The sequence below is a fragment of the Oenanthe melanoleuca genome, chromosome 5 (assembly GCF_029582105.1).
Source record: "Oenanthe melanoleuca isolate GR-GAL-2019-014 chromosome 5, OMel1.0, whole genome shotgun sequence".
Taxonomy (NCBI): domain Eukaryota; kingdom Metazoa; phylum Chordata; class Aves; order Passeriformes; family Muscicapidae; genus Oenanthe; species Oenanthe melanoleuca.
This window is the reverse complement of record NC_079339.1, coordinates 25,802,427-25,820,029: the sequence shown is the minus strand read 5'-3', so window position 1 is coordinate 25,820,029 and position 17,603 is coordinate 25,802,427. Positions and strand designations below refer to the sequence as shown.

The 17,603-nt window shown below is 40.8% G+C and overlaps 1 protein-coding gene across 1 annotated transcript in view; it reads left to right on the top strand.

The window, feature by feature from the left end:
* Positions 1–847: 847 nt before the first annotated feature.
* LOC130254085 (cytosolic phospholipase A2 epsilon-like) overlaps positions 848–17,603 on the top strand; it is a 33,652-nt gene continuing 16,896 nt past the window's right edge. Inside the window, exons 1-6 of the mRNA XM_056493311.1 lie at positions 848–874; positions 1,310–1,345; positions 7,276–7,348; positions 10,922–11,058; positions 11,720–11,851; positions 12,429–12,469. Of these exons, the coding sequence (XP_056349286.1) occupies positions 848–874; positions 1,310–1,345; positions 7,276–7,348; positions 10,922–11,058; positions 11,720–11,851; positions 12,429–12,469 (446 nt within the window). The remainder of the gene's footprint in view (positions 875–1,309; positions 1,346–7,275; positions 7,349–10,921; positions 11,059–11,719; positions 11,852–12,428; positions 12,470–17,603) is intronic.

Below are 17,603 nucleotides of genomic sequence, written 5' to 3'. Positions count from 1 at the left end.
GTTTTGTGCCCTGGAGTTTCTCACAGTGTCTGCTGGGCTTGCTGTGGTAGCCAGCACACGCTGATCTCTTTGAAGTGAGCTCTGGGTGAACTGCTCTGCTCCCTGGGCCCACGCAGGACAGCACAGCCCTCTCTCCTGCCTCACCCTTCCACTCCCAAGTTTCACCTGCTCCTAATAGCTCCTTCCTTCCCTCCTGTTTGATTTAATATCATATATATATACACACAAAGAATACTCAGCATGTGTTGAGGTTGCTAAATGTAGCACAGAGATGCCCAAAGTAGCTTCAGGGGAGCATGGCTGCTGCAGTCACTCAGTTGTGGCATCACAATTGAGTCACCTTGCTGAACTGCAGGACTTACCTACCCAAACTGTGCTGCTATGGGAAGACTGCTACAGCTATTTGAGTTTATGGTTTGGGAAGAAGCTGCTGACATCTCTCTCTACTGCCCTGCAGCATGATGGTGGCACTGTAGAGATACTCTGAGAGCTGTGATTTAATTAGTCAGAAGCACTTTGCTTGGAGGTTAGAGCTGTTGCATAAATGCAAAACTTTTCATTACCAGTAGTATTTCAAGAGAGCAGAAAGGGGCTTCAGCATCCTCCCCAAACATCGCAGTGGGTAGAAAAGGAATTGCTCTTCATTCTGCTGACTCAGTTGAGGTGCTCTAATAGGCTGCAGGAAGCAGGGAGGTGACTGCCTAATGACTGGGAATAATCAGGGGGTGGGGCAGGAGAGCCTCGTCATAAAATCCCTTTTCCTCCACCCCTAACCTGCATGAGGAGTTCCTGCCAGCCATACGACTCAGTAAACTTTAACACTGGACTTACATGCAACTGGGCTGCAATGGGATCAAATTTAAGTACAAGTGAGGTGAGTAAAAGAAGGTGATAGCAAGTGTAAAGGGGGTGAAATAGGCTGTTATCCCAGTGAAGTTGATCACAGAGGAGAATGAGTGGTTTGTGTTATATGGGCAATCCAGGGAAAGCCAGTTTGCTGTTCCTCAGGTCTTGTTGCAAGGATGGCTTTCTTTGTCTAGGCTTTTGCAGAACCTCATGGCACAGCTGTATTTTCAGGCTACATTTTAGGTCTAGCAACATTGCTTATAATGCTTCCCTAAACACAAGAAAAGGAAATAAGAAGCTGGCAGAGTTGTGACGGTGGTCGGTAAAGCACCTAATGATGCTGTTAAAGAGCATAGCTCTAAATGTGTCCTTGAGATGTGAGATGTTTTGACATGTCAGCCTAAAGTAAGCATTTAACATGTAGTTTAGTTTTCTTAACTTTGCCTTGTGTTGTTTTTCCTAGACTTTTACGAGCACCTCAGCACCAGCGGTGAGAACGGTAGGTAGCAATTAGCTGGCCCTTCATTAAATGCTGTCCAGTGCTGAATGTAGATCACCAGAAAAAATTTTAGGAATTCAATGGCTTGGGGGAAAACTGTGTTGCAAAGTTTACTGGGCATTGAAAAGCTGAGCTGCGACTTCAGCTCTGTAGATGGAATTGTCTGGCCATCGTTGGTGTCTGATGCTTGGTGTTGCACTTTATCTGGGCTGGCTTGTACTTCAACTATACCAATTACTTAATTACTCCCTTCTTTTGTGTTTTGATTTCTTTGGATGACATATTACCATTTTCTTGTAGTTTATTCCTTTATAAGAAGAACTTTTATATGGGTCTTCCGGTTGTTCCTAGTGCTTGGTATTCCTTGTAGCCTTTCTTTGTGGTGAGATGATCTATCCTAGAGCTTGCAATTCTCTGTGCAGCACAGCATTTACAAGTAAAATGGTGGAATAAATGTGGCATGTTCAGTCTCCTGGCAAGCTTGACCTTATCAGCCTAGTAGGAATGGGAGTATTGCCCAAACTTCTCTGAAGATGAAAAAAGGGCAAAAGGCGTTTTGTGAAGGCTGAATTGAGGATGAATTCTTTGCACAGGCAAATTAAAAATGGTGGGACAATTAGCAGCCATTTATGTTAAAGGTATTAGCATGAAGGAAAATATATCAGGGCAGCTCCTAGGAGCCAGTGAATGGGAACAAACGGCTTTGGCAGCAGGATGAGGCTGCCAGTGGCACTTGCAGCAGGTTTGGGGCTGCCAGTATCAATTGCAACTCTCTGGGGATCTGTTTGCAAGATGGGCTTCTGTCTCTCATCCAGTGATGTGGGGGTGTCCCAGCTTTGCACCCACTTACCCAAATCAGAGTGATACAGAGAATTTTTTAAATGGTGGTAAATTTTGTTTGATTTGTGGAGATTTCCTGGTTTTGATAGTATCTGATGCCTGTATGTATCTGAGATTTATTTAATTTATTTTCTTTGTTCGAAGTGAGATGCTGTGCTAAAGACTTTTCAGATTTTCTTAAAAAACTAGCTTCTAAAATGATGTTTAGGTTTCTGTGTATAATCTTGCAGCCCTAAGAGTTAAGCTAGAATCATAAAAATTCTTATTTTGAATTGTAGCCTGTGTTTAGAGGATCAATCTGTTTTTTTTTTTTTAATCTGTAGTGCTTTTTACATTGTTAGTAGGTCCCTAGATGTGCAACCTGTACAATTGCATGGCTTTAGATTGTTCCTTTTATCTTCATGATATTTAGGATGGCAGAACTGACCTGAATACAGTACCTACAATTTAGAATAGGACCCAGAGCCCCTTCTTTCTGCCCTGAATCTCCAAGTTTCACAGAGATAAAATTCAGGAAGGACTTGAACTTTTTTCCTTTTTTTTCTCATGGAAGTTGGTATTTATGATAAGTACATAAGCCTAGTATACCTGAGTTGCTTTTTGTTACTCAGTGGCTCAGTTAAGGAAATGAGTTTTCATTGTCAGAATGAGTTTCAGGGCAACAGATAGGTTGTGTGGGATTTCAATTTGAGTGGCTGTATACATTTAAAAGAATATGTAAAATAACTGGTGAGAAAAATTTGGTAGCGCCCTCATACTGACAGTCAAAAGAGTAACACATTTTAGATCACATAAATTACTGATAAAGACTGGTGTAGTCTTGAGGAAATAAAAATCACAATGAACTGTAGAAATACTTGACATGGTTTCTTAAAAGATTTGGATTCATTTTAACACATGTCCAGCTGTGAAGCTGCAAACAGGAAGAGGGAAAAAAAAAACCACATGAAAATTGCAGTCTAAAGCCACAGAAGTTTTGCATAGCTCGTGGAAAGAAGCAGCCATTGAGTCAGTGCTGCTCCATTTGTTTTTATTCTGAAACTTGGGGACTTCTACTGACTTGATAAGACCCAGCTATGGGGTATTTTAAAATGGGTGAAATAATACTAAATTAGCAGTACAAGGAAAAGTGTTTCTTATGCATTTGACTTTGCCTGAGGTGGTAGACATAGTATTGTAATGAAATCCTGCCTGCCTTTGAGGCTTCAGAATTCTTTGAAGTTAAAAGGTGCCACATACCTGACCCAGGTCAGAAGCAAGGCAGTGATCTGTGTTTTAAAGCCTTGCTGCTCTTTCTGACAGGGTGAATGATTTCTTTGTTGTTTTTCACGGTTTTTAAAGCAGTGATGAGACTTCTATTCCTTTTTGATGAGAAAGTTAAGGGAAGAGTGCTTTCCTCCAAATACATACACTTTGATAACTGCCTTTTCTCTTATGTAACTTGGGAATATTGTATGAGTTTCACTACTGTCTCCTCAAGAAAAAAAAATTCTGTGAAAGACTTTTAAGCTTGGAGTTTTACTAAAATAGAGCAGTTTTAGAGACCAGTTATATAATTAATTCATTTGGATGAGCGCTGATATATGGGAACACTCCTATTCACTTCCCTCGGACTAGATATGTGAGGATTGCACAAGTGTGCCACAGGACTTAATTGAATTTTTATCTGACGTAGGACAGTGTGACCAAGTCTTGCATTTGCAGCCTCATATATTTAAGTCATTTCCAAAGTGATCATTAAAATGCCTGGCCTGTGTTTCCGGTTTATGAGGTAAGATTCATGTCGCAGATGAAATAAATATAGAAGCTGAAAGTTGAAGTGTGTGTAATAACTGACCTAGGAGACTTCTGGCCTCAGAACTTAGCCAGCCTGTGATATGGACATCATCACATGAAAGGAGATTATCCAGTTTAGGACAAGTTTTTCTTTGTAACTTTGAGTAAGTTTCTGACAGCTGGACTTGGTAAAGCATTCAGGCACCTAAAAGTTAGGAGTTGTAAGGTTGGACTTCCAGGACTTTAGTATGGGAATGGACTCCACACCCAGAGTGAAGCACTGAGGATTGATTCTGTAAGTTTGGAGAGTAAGATACACCAGAATGGAATTATAAGACCTGAGCAGAGAATTGCATAAATGGTACATCCATTTATGGGATGCAGCTGGGAACAACTTTCATAGTTCTTGTTTCCACGTGGCACTTGGCTGCAGGGAGGGAGTTATAACTGTCCACTTGAGATTCACAAAGTAAAGGTCTCAATGCTTGTTTTCCAACAGCTGAGCTAAGGTTATTTCTTTAAAATGGTGTCAAGCCCAGTAATTAATAGCATTTCCATGGAATGGGGAACTTCTGCCCAAGTCCATCCTTTTGTAATCAAAGGATGCAACCCTCCTTCTTTCTGCATTAGAGAGATTCTCCACATCTTCTGAAATAACACATCTGAGGTCAAAACCACTTAAAATTTATTGGATGGGGAAAGCAGGAACCAAACATAAATATAAAAATATGTCAGTAGATTTGCCAGGGGTAGACAAGCCTTGGCTGCAGGTCCCTGTGTCTAAGAGGGCTTTTCTCTTTTACCCATTTCTATTTAAATAATATAGAAAAGTAGTGGTAGAATTTCAGCTCTTTAGTCTGGGCCTTATATCTTTTGGTTGCTTATTTGGAGAGTGTCATCCTTTTTGTTTGTTTGTTTGTTTGTTTTTTTCCGTCAAAGAATTTTTTCTTTCAAGGTGAGTCCATTCAAATTATCCTTTGTGGATATATTTGGAATGATGGAGCAGAGGTGTGATCTAGTCTTTGTGACAGCTGAAATGTCCCACACCTGACAATTCCAGGGCTTGCAAACTGCTTCACAAAATTGCCCTTTCAGGTCAGATATGTAGAGCACATGTGCCCATGTCAGTGACTGCTCTGACGCCCCTGCTGCTGTCTCAGTGCCTCTCAGCTCTGCATCTTCAGACCCCTTGTCAGCTCAAAGGGAAGTGCAAGATGATTACTCAGGTTATTTCTTGGAGGTGGTTCATGTTCCCTACTGACTTTTCAGAGGTGCTGAGGTTTTTATTGGTGAGGAAAAGGACCTCCTTCATTGCATTGGCTTATTGCCCAATGTCACGTCTTGCTCCCCATTGCTTGACTCTCTGGCAAAGCATTGGGAAGCACTTCAGGGTAAGTCCTGTGATACTTCTGAAAAGACATGATTTGGCAAAATGTATAGCTTGTGGGAAGGAAATAATAGCAAGGTACATTTTATTAGTTAACATCTGTGTATAACTTTCCTTTTTGCTGCTTTATAATTAATACAGGCCCTTCTGATGCCTGCATTAAGCAAAAATAGCCCATGTGTTTGTGTTAGGACAGTGTATTAATTTTGTGGAGTATATCTATGAAAGTAAGAGAGAGGGCTTATGGGTAGAGCTAGAATCACAGAATATTCTGAGGGACCACAAGGCTCACTGAAGTCCATCTCTTGGCCCTGCACAGCACCATCCCCAAGAATGACTCCACGTGTCTGAGAGCATTGTCCAAACTCTTCTTGAACTCTGTCAGGTTGGTGCTGTAACCACTTTCCTGGAGAGCCTGCTCCAGTGCCCACTCACCCTCTGGGTGAAAACCCCTTTTTTAATATGCAGCCTAAATCTCCCCTGTCACTACTTCATTCCATTCCCTAGGGTTCTGTCACTGGTTACCACAGAGAAGAGATCAGTGTCCACCCCTCCTTTTCCCTGCTGAGGAAGTTGCACACTGCAGTGAGGTCTCCCCTCAGTCTCCTCCAGGCTGAACAGACCAAGTGACCTCAGCCACTCATTACACAGCTCCTCCTCAAGATCCTTCACCATTTTTGTTGCCCTCCTTTGGACTCTCAAATAGTTTCATGTCTGTCTTATATTGTGGCTAAATATGCCACAATATGTGTACAAAAACTAAAGCTGTGGAGGTGAGGCTGCCCCAGTGCAGAGCAGAGCAGGACAATCCCCTCCCTTGCCTGGCTGTGATGCTGTGCCTGATGCCCCCCAGGACAGGGCTGGCCCTCCTGGCTCCAGGGCACTCCTGACTCACATCCAGCTTGCCACAGACCAGGACCCCCATGTACCTTTCCTGTGGCACTGCTTTCTGGCACCTTGTTCCCCAGGCTGTATTAGTATCTTGCTCTTACCAACTGGTAGAGATAGAAAGGTTAGAGACATTTTTGGGCACAATAAAATCTGTTTCTGTTCTAAAACAGAATCAGCAAGTAGAAAGCTAAATATCAATTTGAGCAAGTGTGGAGAGAAATGGAATCTGCACGTAAATTGGTTTTAAAATGGAAGATGAAAGAGAGATACATATGAAAGAGGAGATATTAGTATGTGAGAGTGAGTAAGGAGTTAAGCAGTTATCTCAAAGCTGATATGGGGAAAAGGTTAATTTATAGCCTGAGGAACGTGAAGGTTCATTAGTACGAGCCATGGAGGTTATCAGTTATACACTTGATATCTCTGAGCTCAAGGTTCCTGATATCTAGTGGAATTGTGAGTTAATTCCCAAGATCGACTCTGGGATGGTTTTTGTAGCTTTCTGCTGGGGATCAGAGCCCCACCAGTCTTCAAGAGAAGTATCTCATCACTGTCAGCTGAATTCCTGGTTTTGGCTTTGTGCAGAAGTTTGTGCTGGTGCATGGTAGACAGGTCAACCTTCACAGCTCCTGTGACAGTGTTTGGTGTCCCAGAGACCATCTGTCCCACTGCAGGCAGTGGTGTGCAAGAGGTGAGGACACCCACGGGTGTGCTCTAGGGGTGTTCACTGTGATAATAAGGGAGCAGAGATACGAAGATGTGATCTTTATCAAACCAAACTCTTGGCACCTATCATCAATTTAAGTGATTTTGAAATGTATTGCTTCTATTTCAGGCCTGAAGAGAGTTTTGTGCCAAAAATTTGTACAGGTTTTTGACTGCTGCTCTTGGTTTGATGAATTATATTGGCTCAACCTTGAAAACCTTGTTCTATTACATCCTTACAACTTCAAGGTTACAATAGTCTTTTACTATAGACTAGAATAATAATGTCTTTTTTTTTTTTTCTTTTCTCCTTTTCTGAATTTTTGTGCAGGCACCAGTATCACCTTTCAACTTGCTCACTGTAAAAATACTGAGAGTGAGGAATGTCCGGAAGGCAGACTTTCGTGAGTACTTCTACTGATGTTGGATGGTTCTTGCAACTTTTTAATGAAAATATTTGGACAATGTTATTATTCTCAAATAGTGTATAAAAACATTTATTGTTGTAAGCTTGCAAGAATTATTTTGATTTTAATACTGAAGAATTGCTTTCTGATGTGTTTTATGTCTTTTTTTCATTTCTTACTGTATAAGATATATTTCTTACCTTTCTGACATCAGACTTAGCTGCTGATCTGAGGTCTGCTCTATAAACAGTGAAAATCCTTTTATTTTTAAATAAGAAAACTGAGTATTTTCTACAGAATTTCTGGACGAAAGGAAGAACTGGCAATGCAAATGTAAAATCAGCAGTAGCAGGAGAGACTATGAAAATAACAACTTTACAAGCAAAAGCTTTCTATTACTTCTGCAGAATTTGTACATATGCAGGAAGTAATGATAAAATCCAGTGTGTCTTGGAATTTGTTTAAGTTACAGAATGAAGACATTTAAAAGTCAGAAAAAAATTAACAGAGCAATACTCTGAGCACTTGACAGGAATTTAAGTGAAGGATAATGAGGGGAAAAAAGATAACTAGAATAGAGACTTTAAAGGAAAAATATGAAATAAAGACAAAGAGAATAAGAGAATTAAAATCTAAGGACCACAGGAGCAAATCTGAAAGATACAAAACAAAGAGAAGAAGTCCACACTATATTTGCCAAAATCTTGCTGAACATGGCTCAAAATCAATTTTCTTTTGGTATGCTTAGAATTTCATGCAGCACATCATAGTTTGTAAGAAAATTTTAGTTAATGCAATCTATATTTTGAGATTTTAACTTGTGTGGTGGGTTAAATGGAAGGTAGAGAGAAAACTTATAAGAGGTTTAATTTGGTGGTTTCTGGCAGGAGGGTTGTGGTTAGATCACATGGAAGTTGTGCTTAACAACAGTATTTTTCAATTACTGATTACTATCAGGGAAGAAATCTCTGATGCACTTTTATGTGGTATTCTGGGTTACTTAGGCATCTTCCACAGTGCAATACTACTGTGCTCATTTCTCTTTTTCCTTTGTTTCATTAGACAAAGTGAGAGCACCTTATAAGGTGTGAAGTTAGGGGTTTCTTAAAGTTCTATTTTTATATACTGAAGCACTCATTCTGTGAGCTTATAGTTGCATGTACAACTTTTTATTTATTGAAATCCAAATTTTAGATTGCCTAAATGGTTGTTTTGCACCAACCAAATACATTATCTGACTAGGCCACTGCTGCAGCTGCATCCAGGAACCCACATGAACAATTGAGTGTGCATTTCTGCATTCCTGTACTTCTGCACTGTCTGCTTGTGTTTCATTCCCTCATGGCTGTCTTCCTCAGGGCAGATTGCTCACAGTCACTCCTTATCAAAGTGAATCATGAGGTTCTTTTTTTGGCTAAACCTGTTGGTATTTCTGCCACACCATTTGGCTTTCTTACTTGGTGTTCTGGTCTCAAGAGCAGATGAGTATCATGTCTTGATCCCCTTGAGATGCCCCAAATTCAGAACTTGAGCATCCCAATAATTTCTTTAAAGTGTATCTGGCTGAGAGATTTGTAAGCTTTCCAGCAAGAGTATTTTCTTAACAGAAAATTTATTGTCTGAAGGAACTGACATTATTGTGAAAAACCTATCCATTTCTTTGTCTGCAGTGGGAGGGTTTTTCAGACAGTGTTTGCTTTTTCTGAGGCATCGAAGAGGCAAACATTTCTGCTAGTTTTCCTTGAAACCCCAGCATTTTCAACTATAGGAAAATGTCCCTTTTCTACCTGTTTCTAATGGTAAAAATATGATGCTTGTTAAAAATTCTGAGTTAGCATTTATTTCCTCCACTTTAGCTTTCCAATTTTACTGGTTAAATCTTGGTGTTCCCTATGACTATTTATTTCTCTTCTGTATATTTTCTCATTATTGGAGTGCTTGTGCTTTATTTATTGAAGTGAACATTTCTTCTTGTTCATTGACTCTCATGTTCCTATTTACCAGCGAAAAATAAAAATTCTTTAAAGGTATTCCTCCCTACTAATGTAATTTTTTTGGACCCTGACATAGACTGCATTATGGGATCTTGGGCAAAGCATAGAATCATAGAATAATTTGGATTGGAAGGGACCTTAAAATGACACCCCTGCCCATGAGCAGGGACTCCTTCCACTGGATCAGGTTGATCAAAGCCCTGTCTGGGATGGGGGATGGTCTTGAACAGTTCCAAGAAATTCAAGTTTTCTCAGTGTACTTACTTGCATAATCCTTATATTGCTACTGTGAAGTAATCAGAGTGCCTCATCCTCTTTGAAAATGGAAACTGTAGCATTTAATCATCATTAACCATTTGCATTTTCATCTGCTTACACTTGTGCCTCTGCTGAACATCTGATCAGTCACAGTCTTCTGATCAGGTGTGGCTCAAGCCTCTTTCTGGAAATGCTTTCCTTCCCACAGTCATAATCCAGATTTTGATGATTGTGGTAGCACGATTAACTACACTATAAAGGCACAGCTCAGCTTGTAGGAAAACCTAAATCTGTGATTGTTATGGAAAGATAAAGAGGAAATACATGAAGTAATTGTTCTTAATGTGATGTAATGACACTGTTACACCTTTTGAGCATGATGCAGGGATTGACTACGAGCTGAATTATTTGGCCTGCTCTGACTCACAGGGTTGCTGTAAGAAGCAGGTGACTGGTTGAGCATTGCTAATGTGAAACAGGGAGATGGCATTACAGGTGTGAGAGAAAGGCCATCAGTGCCTGTATCATGCTTCTGTTAAGTCTCACTCCCTGGGGTTCTCCCTCCAAACTTGACTCAGAATATAGGAGAAGCTGATGTCTTCATTGGCACTCATGGCTTCCTTCCCCAGACAGGAGTGGTGGCAGCATCTTTCCAGTCTGCAGACAGAGCAGTACAAAGGAATTGCACACACAGAAATTTGATTACGGTGATGAAACAGATTTGGTTTTCTGAAAGAACTGCTGAGAAGCACACAGCTTCTAAAAACTTTGTCAAATATACGAATGAATAAGGAATAGGCACATTCTGATTCATGATAAAGAAATCAAATTTTTCAGCTTTGGTGGGAAAACACCTTTCATCAAAAAAATCTGTTCATTAGTTAAGGCAGCACTTTAATAAATGCTTTCATTAGGCTAAGGTACCAAATCTGGGCAAGAAATTATAGAGAACAAGTCTCTCTGTAGCTCAAATTGAAGGTTGTGAAGCGTGTTGCCTGTCCCAGCCATTTTGATAATCATGAAGATAAAGCTAAATGCAACATGTATTGATGCAGAGGACAGTGCAATTTCAAATATAAACATTAAAAAAAAAGAAGTACATCTAACTAAGAGTGAAAAGGTGGAAATGGGCATTGCAAATGTGTGAGGATGTCTGTTCTCCTGTTAGTGCTTCATTGCATTATTAACTCCTAATCTTGTGTATTTTAGGAAGAAAGCCCCAGCTGTGCTATCCTTGTGTTATTAGGGTTAAATGGGCACTGTGTACGAGTTCTTTCTCCAGACACCTTTTAACTGTGCTCATCTTCTCCCTGTGCAGTCACCCTTTCAGACTGCTACGTGACTCTGTGGCTGCCCACTGCCTCAGCAGAGAAGGTTCGGACCAGGACCATCAGGAACAGCAAAAACCCCGTCTGGAATGAGGCTTTCTGCTACAAGATCGACCGCCGAGTCAAGGTAACCAACATCAATTCTTTTCACCGTGTGATGTCTGCAGAGAACCATTAGATTACACAGAACTACAGTAAACATTCATAGCTAGTTCCAAACACAGAAGATGTTACAGATTCCTCAGGGGAAAAAACCCCTGTTGTTTACACCTTCCTTGGTGTTGTTATATTCCATTTATTTGTTACTTAAACATTTACTGTACTGCAATAAGAAGGAATTAAATGCCCTTCAGAATACAGCCTTGCTATCCTATCCCCAATCTTGATATATACAAGCAAAACCCAAGAAAATGATCACACAAAAATAATAGAAAAATCACTCAGTTCTAGGTATTGTAAAAATCCTTTAAACCATCTTTATGTACTTGTGACTGTTTTATACACTTAGAACCAAAGGCCATATAATAAATGTAGAAACATTTAATGCTCTTCATGATCTATTTGTCTTGTCTGCCTGGGGAAATGAAACAGTCTTGCTTCCTTTTTGTATGAAGAATTATCACTAATGTGATGTCTAATAAACCCAAGTCTGTTTCCCTTTCTCCTTTTTCCTCCCTCCCACGAAACTGGAGGAGCAAGGAAAGAAAACTTAGTCTTGAGATTTGCCTGCCTAATGGAGCTCTTAGATACAGCAGTAATTCAATCATACTCTTAACCTCTTTGTGCAGAATGTGCTGGAGCTGAAGGTGTGTGATGAAGACACGGTCACCAGGGATGATGAGCTGTGCACAGTTCTCTTTGACATAGATAAACTCACTGTAGGACGCACTGTCCGCGTGAAGTTCCAGCTGAATCCACAGGTGAGTAGTGGAGCTGGTGAGAACAAAATTAATTCTCTCCTGCCGTCTCAATGGATCCTTTTACAGTGTTTCATCACTTGAACTGTATTCTGCTGCTATTCTAAGACTTTAATGAATGCTTTTTGCTAACTTTTGTTGAGAACAAATATCTATGCTAAAAATCAGCTAGAACTAGTTATCCAGAGCCTTAGTTCTGAATATTTCTGGGATGTTTGTTGGCTCTTGGTGTAAATTCTGAATTTTCAGCTCCTTTTAACTGTAATAGTATTAAAGAGGGTTATTCTTTTTGTGTTGGGAATTAAAATCTGAACTAATGGCTGTTTTAGCAAAATAGCAGTTCTTAAGCAGACATGCTTATAAAGCATTTAGATTTCAAAAACTCATTTTAGCAATTGCTTTTTCAGTATCTTAAAATTCAGTGTCTTCAGTCGACACTTGGGTTCTCTTACATTCTGGGAATTAATTATCCTAAGTTCTATTCTAAATACATATCTAAAAAATTATATGTAAATGGTATGATGAAAGCTGTGAAGAAAAAATAAGTAATCAGTCTTTTTTTTTAATCTCCTTTCTTCAGGCACGTGAGGAACTGGAGGTGGAATTCACATTGCAGAACACGTGAGTAGAGTCCTAAATTCTTAATAAAGTGTTATATTCAGTATAAAAATAGTCTGAAAAGCTGGTCCATATGTGTTAGTGCTTCTTAAACCTGCAGTCTCTAAAAGAAGTATCTAGGTGTATTCATTCAAGTCTGGTATTTTAGAATGCATACTTTTAGATTTCAACTATTTGAAATGTCATCTTTTCCCTGCTTGAATTCTGCCTCTTGGGCACCAATCCTGTTCTCTTTTTCCTCATTGAATCAATGAGATGCACAAGGAGGTATGAGGGCAATGACAATATTCAGGAAGTCTTGACCATTAGAAGGAGTGCCAAGCCTAAATGCCTTAATTACCCCTTTCTTGGGGAATCTGGTTTTACAAATCCACAGCATTATGAAATGCTCTTCTGTAAGATGATTTGTTCAATTCATCTGGCTACACATGAGGAGCTGTGCTAGAGAAAGGAACCAAATATTCTGCATAAAGTAAGGTCCAAAGCCCACTGTGGGAGTCTGAGGAACCAGGAAAGCTGGAGGAGCAGCAATAGCTGCACTTGGTAGGCTTGAAAGCTTTTGGTGGAGTTTTACTACTTAGAGGATGTACCTAGAGAAGGTGCTGCTCTTAGATGGTACTGCTGGAACCTTCTCAAGGCATTTGGGGCACTTCAGGAGAAGTATAACACGTGGGTGGGCACTGAATTCCTCACAGAAGGGGAAATAAGAACTTGCTGGTGAATGAGCAGTACCTCCATGTTAAGACTAGAGAAAGAAATAACTCAGTGTTCATACAGAAGAAAAAGCTGTCAGAGCTGAAAGAGTCTCAAAATCTCTTTTTTTACAATTCATGGAGACTCATCAGGCTGGATTGTTTGTTGTTTACTGTGCACCAGATCTGGCAAAAGGCCCAGCAGCATCAGGACAAACAGTGCCTGTCACATCTCAGGAGTGTCACAATGTCAGTAATGGCAATGGGAAGCTCCAGCAGGCATCACAAATATCCTGTCTAGGGTCCTCCTTCCTTTGCAAGTTACAGGGTGGCTTATGTAGAGTTGGTGCAGAGAATCATACTCTTGATAATCCTGTCTATAATGGGGGTAGGTTGTCTGGCTTGGATGCTGTGCACAAGTGGGTCTGTGTATGGGAATGGAGGCTGGAACTTGTCTTGGAGCATGTGTGCCATCAATTCTGTGCCAAACTCTTCTGTCTGACCTTGCAGCTGACTGCCTTTTCCTGGAGTTGCATTCAATAAAGTCAGAAATGGGACAATTGGTGCAAGTGATGCCTGAGCAGAAATTCTACTGGTTGGAAGGTGATGGTTGGAACTGTGCCAATAAAAAGGATCCTTTGCAATCTCAGGGGAGAAGCATGACAGGTTCAGTTCATGGTTCAGTTGCTCCAGCAAGAAGGCATCTGATCTACTATTCTCCATTCATAGTGTGGTTCCTGATGAGTGACCAGTGTAATAGTTGTGGCCTGAAGAGCTCCACATACAAAGGCAAGAAGGTGCTGCATCATAAGTGAGGGATGTCCCTGTGAGCTCACAGTAGGACTGAGAAAATGGGCTTCCTGCCAGAAGCCAGATAGACCTTTCCCCTACTATCCCTCCTTCACATTTCTTGCATTTGTGTGGTATTCAGTGCTGTTCTGCTGAGTCTGGAATGCAGGTCTAAGCACATCTGGATTGATTAAATATTGTGGTTTTGGTAGGATTTTGAGAGGGGGTCTTTTTTCCCTCACTTTGGAATGTGTGATGTCAGGAGTAATTAATGAAAGGATTTGTCTACTAAAATTGTAGACAATGGATTGCATAGATAAACTAGAGAGCCCTGGAAAGGTCTGAACAGCTGAAGAGAGGTAGTTGAGATGGGTCACCAGAAAGCTGTGGATCCAAACAAACCTCTTCGGTGTTGAACAAGCTCAGCAGGTTTTGGCAAGATTTTTTATCAGTGTTGGATGGGAGAAGTGTTGACAGAGATTAGAGATAATTTTCAGAGGGAGAGAGCCCTCTGGTAATGAGGAGCACAGCTAAGCATGTGGGATAGTTTCTAGAAATCTTGTATTGTGATGGGAACAATGAGAACATACTTTTGAGGGGCCATACAACAGTTTATTTCTGAAATTAATAATTATTCCCACTGGCAATTTTTCCTGATGCTCTCTATCCAGTTTTTAATTTCTTCCTCATCTTCATTCTAGATTTTATTAACTGCAAGATGTATTGCATTAGCTTGTTCTTTCTTTCCAGCATTTCAAATGAATAATACCACACACAAAGTGTAAACCCAGGCCAAGAATGTTTCCTGGGTTGCACCTATGATAGTGGCTTTGCCACTTCTGTTTTTGTTTGCCTATAAGCTCACTGCAAAGGTTGTGTTTTGTTACTTTTACCAAAAAGAACATTATAAAAATGATCTCATACTACATTGGAGGCTGTACGGATGTTCCTGCATCCATTCCTGTTGCATTTTATTTAAAATGGAAGAAAAGCTTCATTTTGGTAGTGGGTTTCCACAACAGCAAGATGAGCACCCTCCCTAGTTTTGCCTCGCCCTTCTGCCACTGCTGCAGCACCAGCAAGCGCTCACCTCTGCTGCAGAGGGGCAGGCACTGAGGGCCAGGTGTTTGATGCTAACAACACAGAGAGGAGGGCATGCTCCTTCCTCCAGGTGCCTTTTCACCAGCAGCCAAGCCAAGGGATTGCAAGTGCCTGCCCAGAGTTTTCTGGGCCCATAGCACCAGCCCAGCTGGCGTGAGAGCCGCTGCACTTGGGCGGCAGGGACAGACAAGGTAAGGCTGTTGTACACAGGTTGCTGCCCCATGTGCTTTGGTGCTTGCTGTGCTGAGTTCTGGTGACTGCCAGCTGTAACCTGTGCCTTCTCCCTGCCTCCCCTGCAGGGTCCAGCACCAGAATGAGCCCATCCGTGTGGCCACAGGGACGGGCTCCCGCTGGTCCCGCTGGCTGCGCTCGCTCAACCTCCCCCTCCCCTCCGACTTGTTCTGAAGCCACAGCGACACTGAGGGGCCACCAAAAGGCCTCTGGCAACTGCAAGGTGACTTGAGTTCCCAAGGAAAGGTCTCAGAGCCCCAGGGTATTTGCTGTACCTGCTGATCTCCTTTTTGGCCTCTTTTATCTTTCAGATGTCTGAAGCTGAGGAAGTGCATCCCTAACAACTCTTAAAAGAATGAAGGACCACTCTTACACAACCTTTCATCTCCACTCCCTCTCCCTTTGTTTTTCAAATGTGAAAGATTATATTTAAAACAAAGCCCATTTAACACAAATAAATGTAAATAGGTGTACAAAAAGCTGTATAAAAGTTAAATATTAATTATTGAAATATGGCAAAAGCAGGATTTTTAGAAAATAAAAGTCTTATTTTTCTTTCTGTAGTTCTGCTGTGTTATTTTGAGAAATCCTCTTCATGTGAAGGGGGAGCCAGCAGCTCATGCCAGCCATTTGGCTTTAGCACTGCTGAGAAACCCTCAGGCTGAGTCTCCATCAATTGGGGGCCAAATACACTGTTTGTATTTGTGTTTATATGAGGAGCGCTGAAGGCAAAAGTTTAAAGTTAAGAAAGAACCTTTGAGGTGAATGCAGCTTTCTTTACTGAAACAGTACCATCCACCATGCATGGTTTTGGGTTGTCAGAAAGCTCAGAAAAGTAGCCTGTATTATTATGGAAGCTCCTAAAGGAAGGGAAAGCTGGATCTGACATGGGAAAATTCAAAATTTGTAGATAGGTATCAAAAAGTCCAGTTTCTCTGGTGAAATGAAGCACAGTAGCCTGTTCTAAATGACAGCTGCAATATAAGAATCTCTGTAAGTTCTATTCAAAACTGTCCATTTCATTATAAGTCAGGCATTAAAAAAAGGGCAGAAATTTGATTTACACCAGGTGTTGGGAAATGATCCCTGGGCTCATAGAGTCCACTGCATCCTTAGGCATTCCTTCAACAGACTTTTAGTGAGGAAGGATGCCCAGATTCTCTTTTTGTCTTTCCCTGCTACAGACCATAATATGCTCCCAATTCTTCTGAGGTCTGCAATTAAAAAAAGGCACAAATCACAAAATCCCAAACTGTGATGGAGCAGAGAACAGGAGCATTGCTCTGTGTGATGAGAGCCGCCTAATAGCAGGTTGGTTGTCAGAGAAATTACCAGCTAATCCCAACTAGTGGAACTTATTTAGTGCTCCAAAAGCAGGGAAAATACTCCAAGGTCCCTGCCAAGATGAGCTCTTCTGCACCCAGCTCAGCTATGTTTCTAGCACAGCTAATTTCCTAAGATTCAGAGAAAGATGAGTGCCCTTGCTCTTAAAACAAAAGTATGACCACCAGGTTAAAAAAAAATTAAAATTAAAGCATCTGCCTTATGCTGTTACTAGAAGAAGCCTTGAAATTTGGGATACAAAAGTTAAAAGAGCAGTGTGGGGAGTAACTAACAAGTGACAGCAGCTGGGCTTCCTTGCAGTGGTGGCAGCAGAGGTGACAACCCAATAGAGACATCTCAGCCATTCATCACTGGGGTGTCCTGTTCTTCCAGGAGGCTGCCAAGCTCTGCTCTGTACAGCAGGCTCTCCCACCTGTTTGAAGTCATGCCTTGGACCTCCTAACTTTGAACCTAACATTATACTGTGCTGATACCAGCAACTCAAATAATACTGCACTATACTGGGTATTTTCCTCCATGAAGAGATGTCTTTACCTGTCTTTGCACTTTCATTTCACCAGGCTATGCAGGCTGAGAGCTTCTATCATCTACCATGCTGTTTCTTGCTTTCCTTGACTTTTTAGTGAAGTATTTGAGGCTGGTGACACCATATGTCATATAATGTTACAACTATTTGACTGCAAAATAGTAATTAAGTACAAAAATTTGTGTCTGAAACAAAACTGGACTGATGCTTACACATATTTATCTGTATGCAGGTGGAAACACTGAGTATATTTTTACCAATTCCTGACCAATGTTCTTTAAAATCTTTAGAAATACATTAAAAACAAATTACAAAATTTTTAAGTTTATAACTGGGGTTTTTTGACCAGAGGTATTTGCTTGTTTTGTTGTTCATGTTTTCTATAATGGAAAGCTTTTCCTGAGTTCTGCAGTGTATTTAGCCAGTTCATATTTTTTCATAAAGGAAAATACTG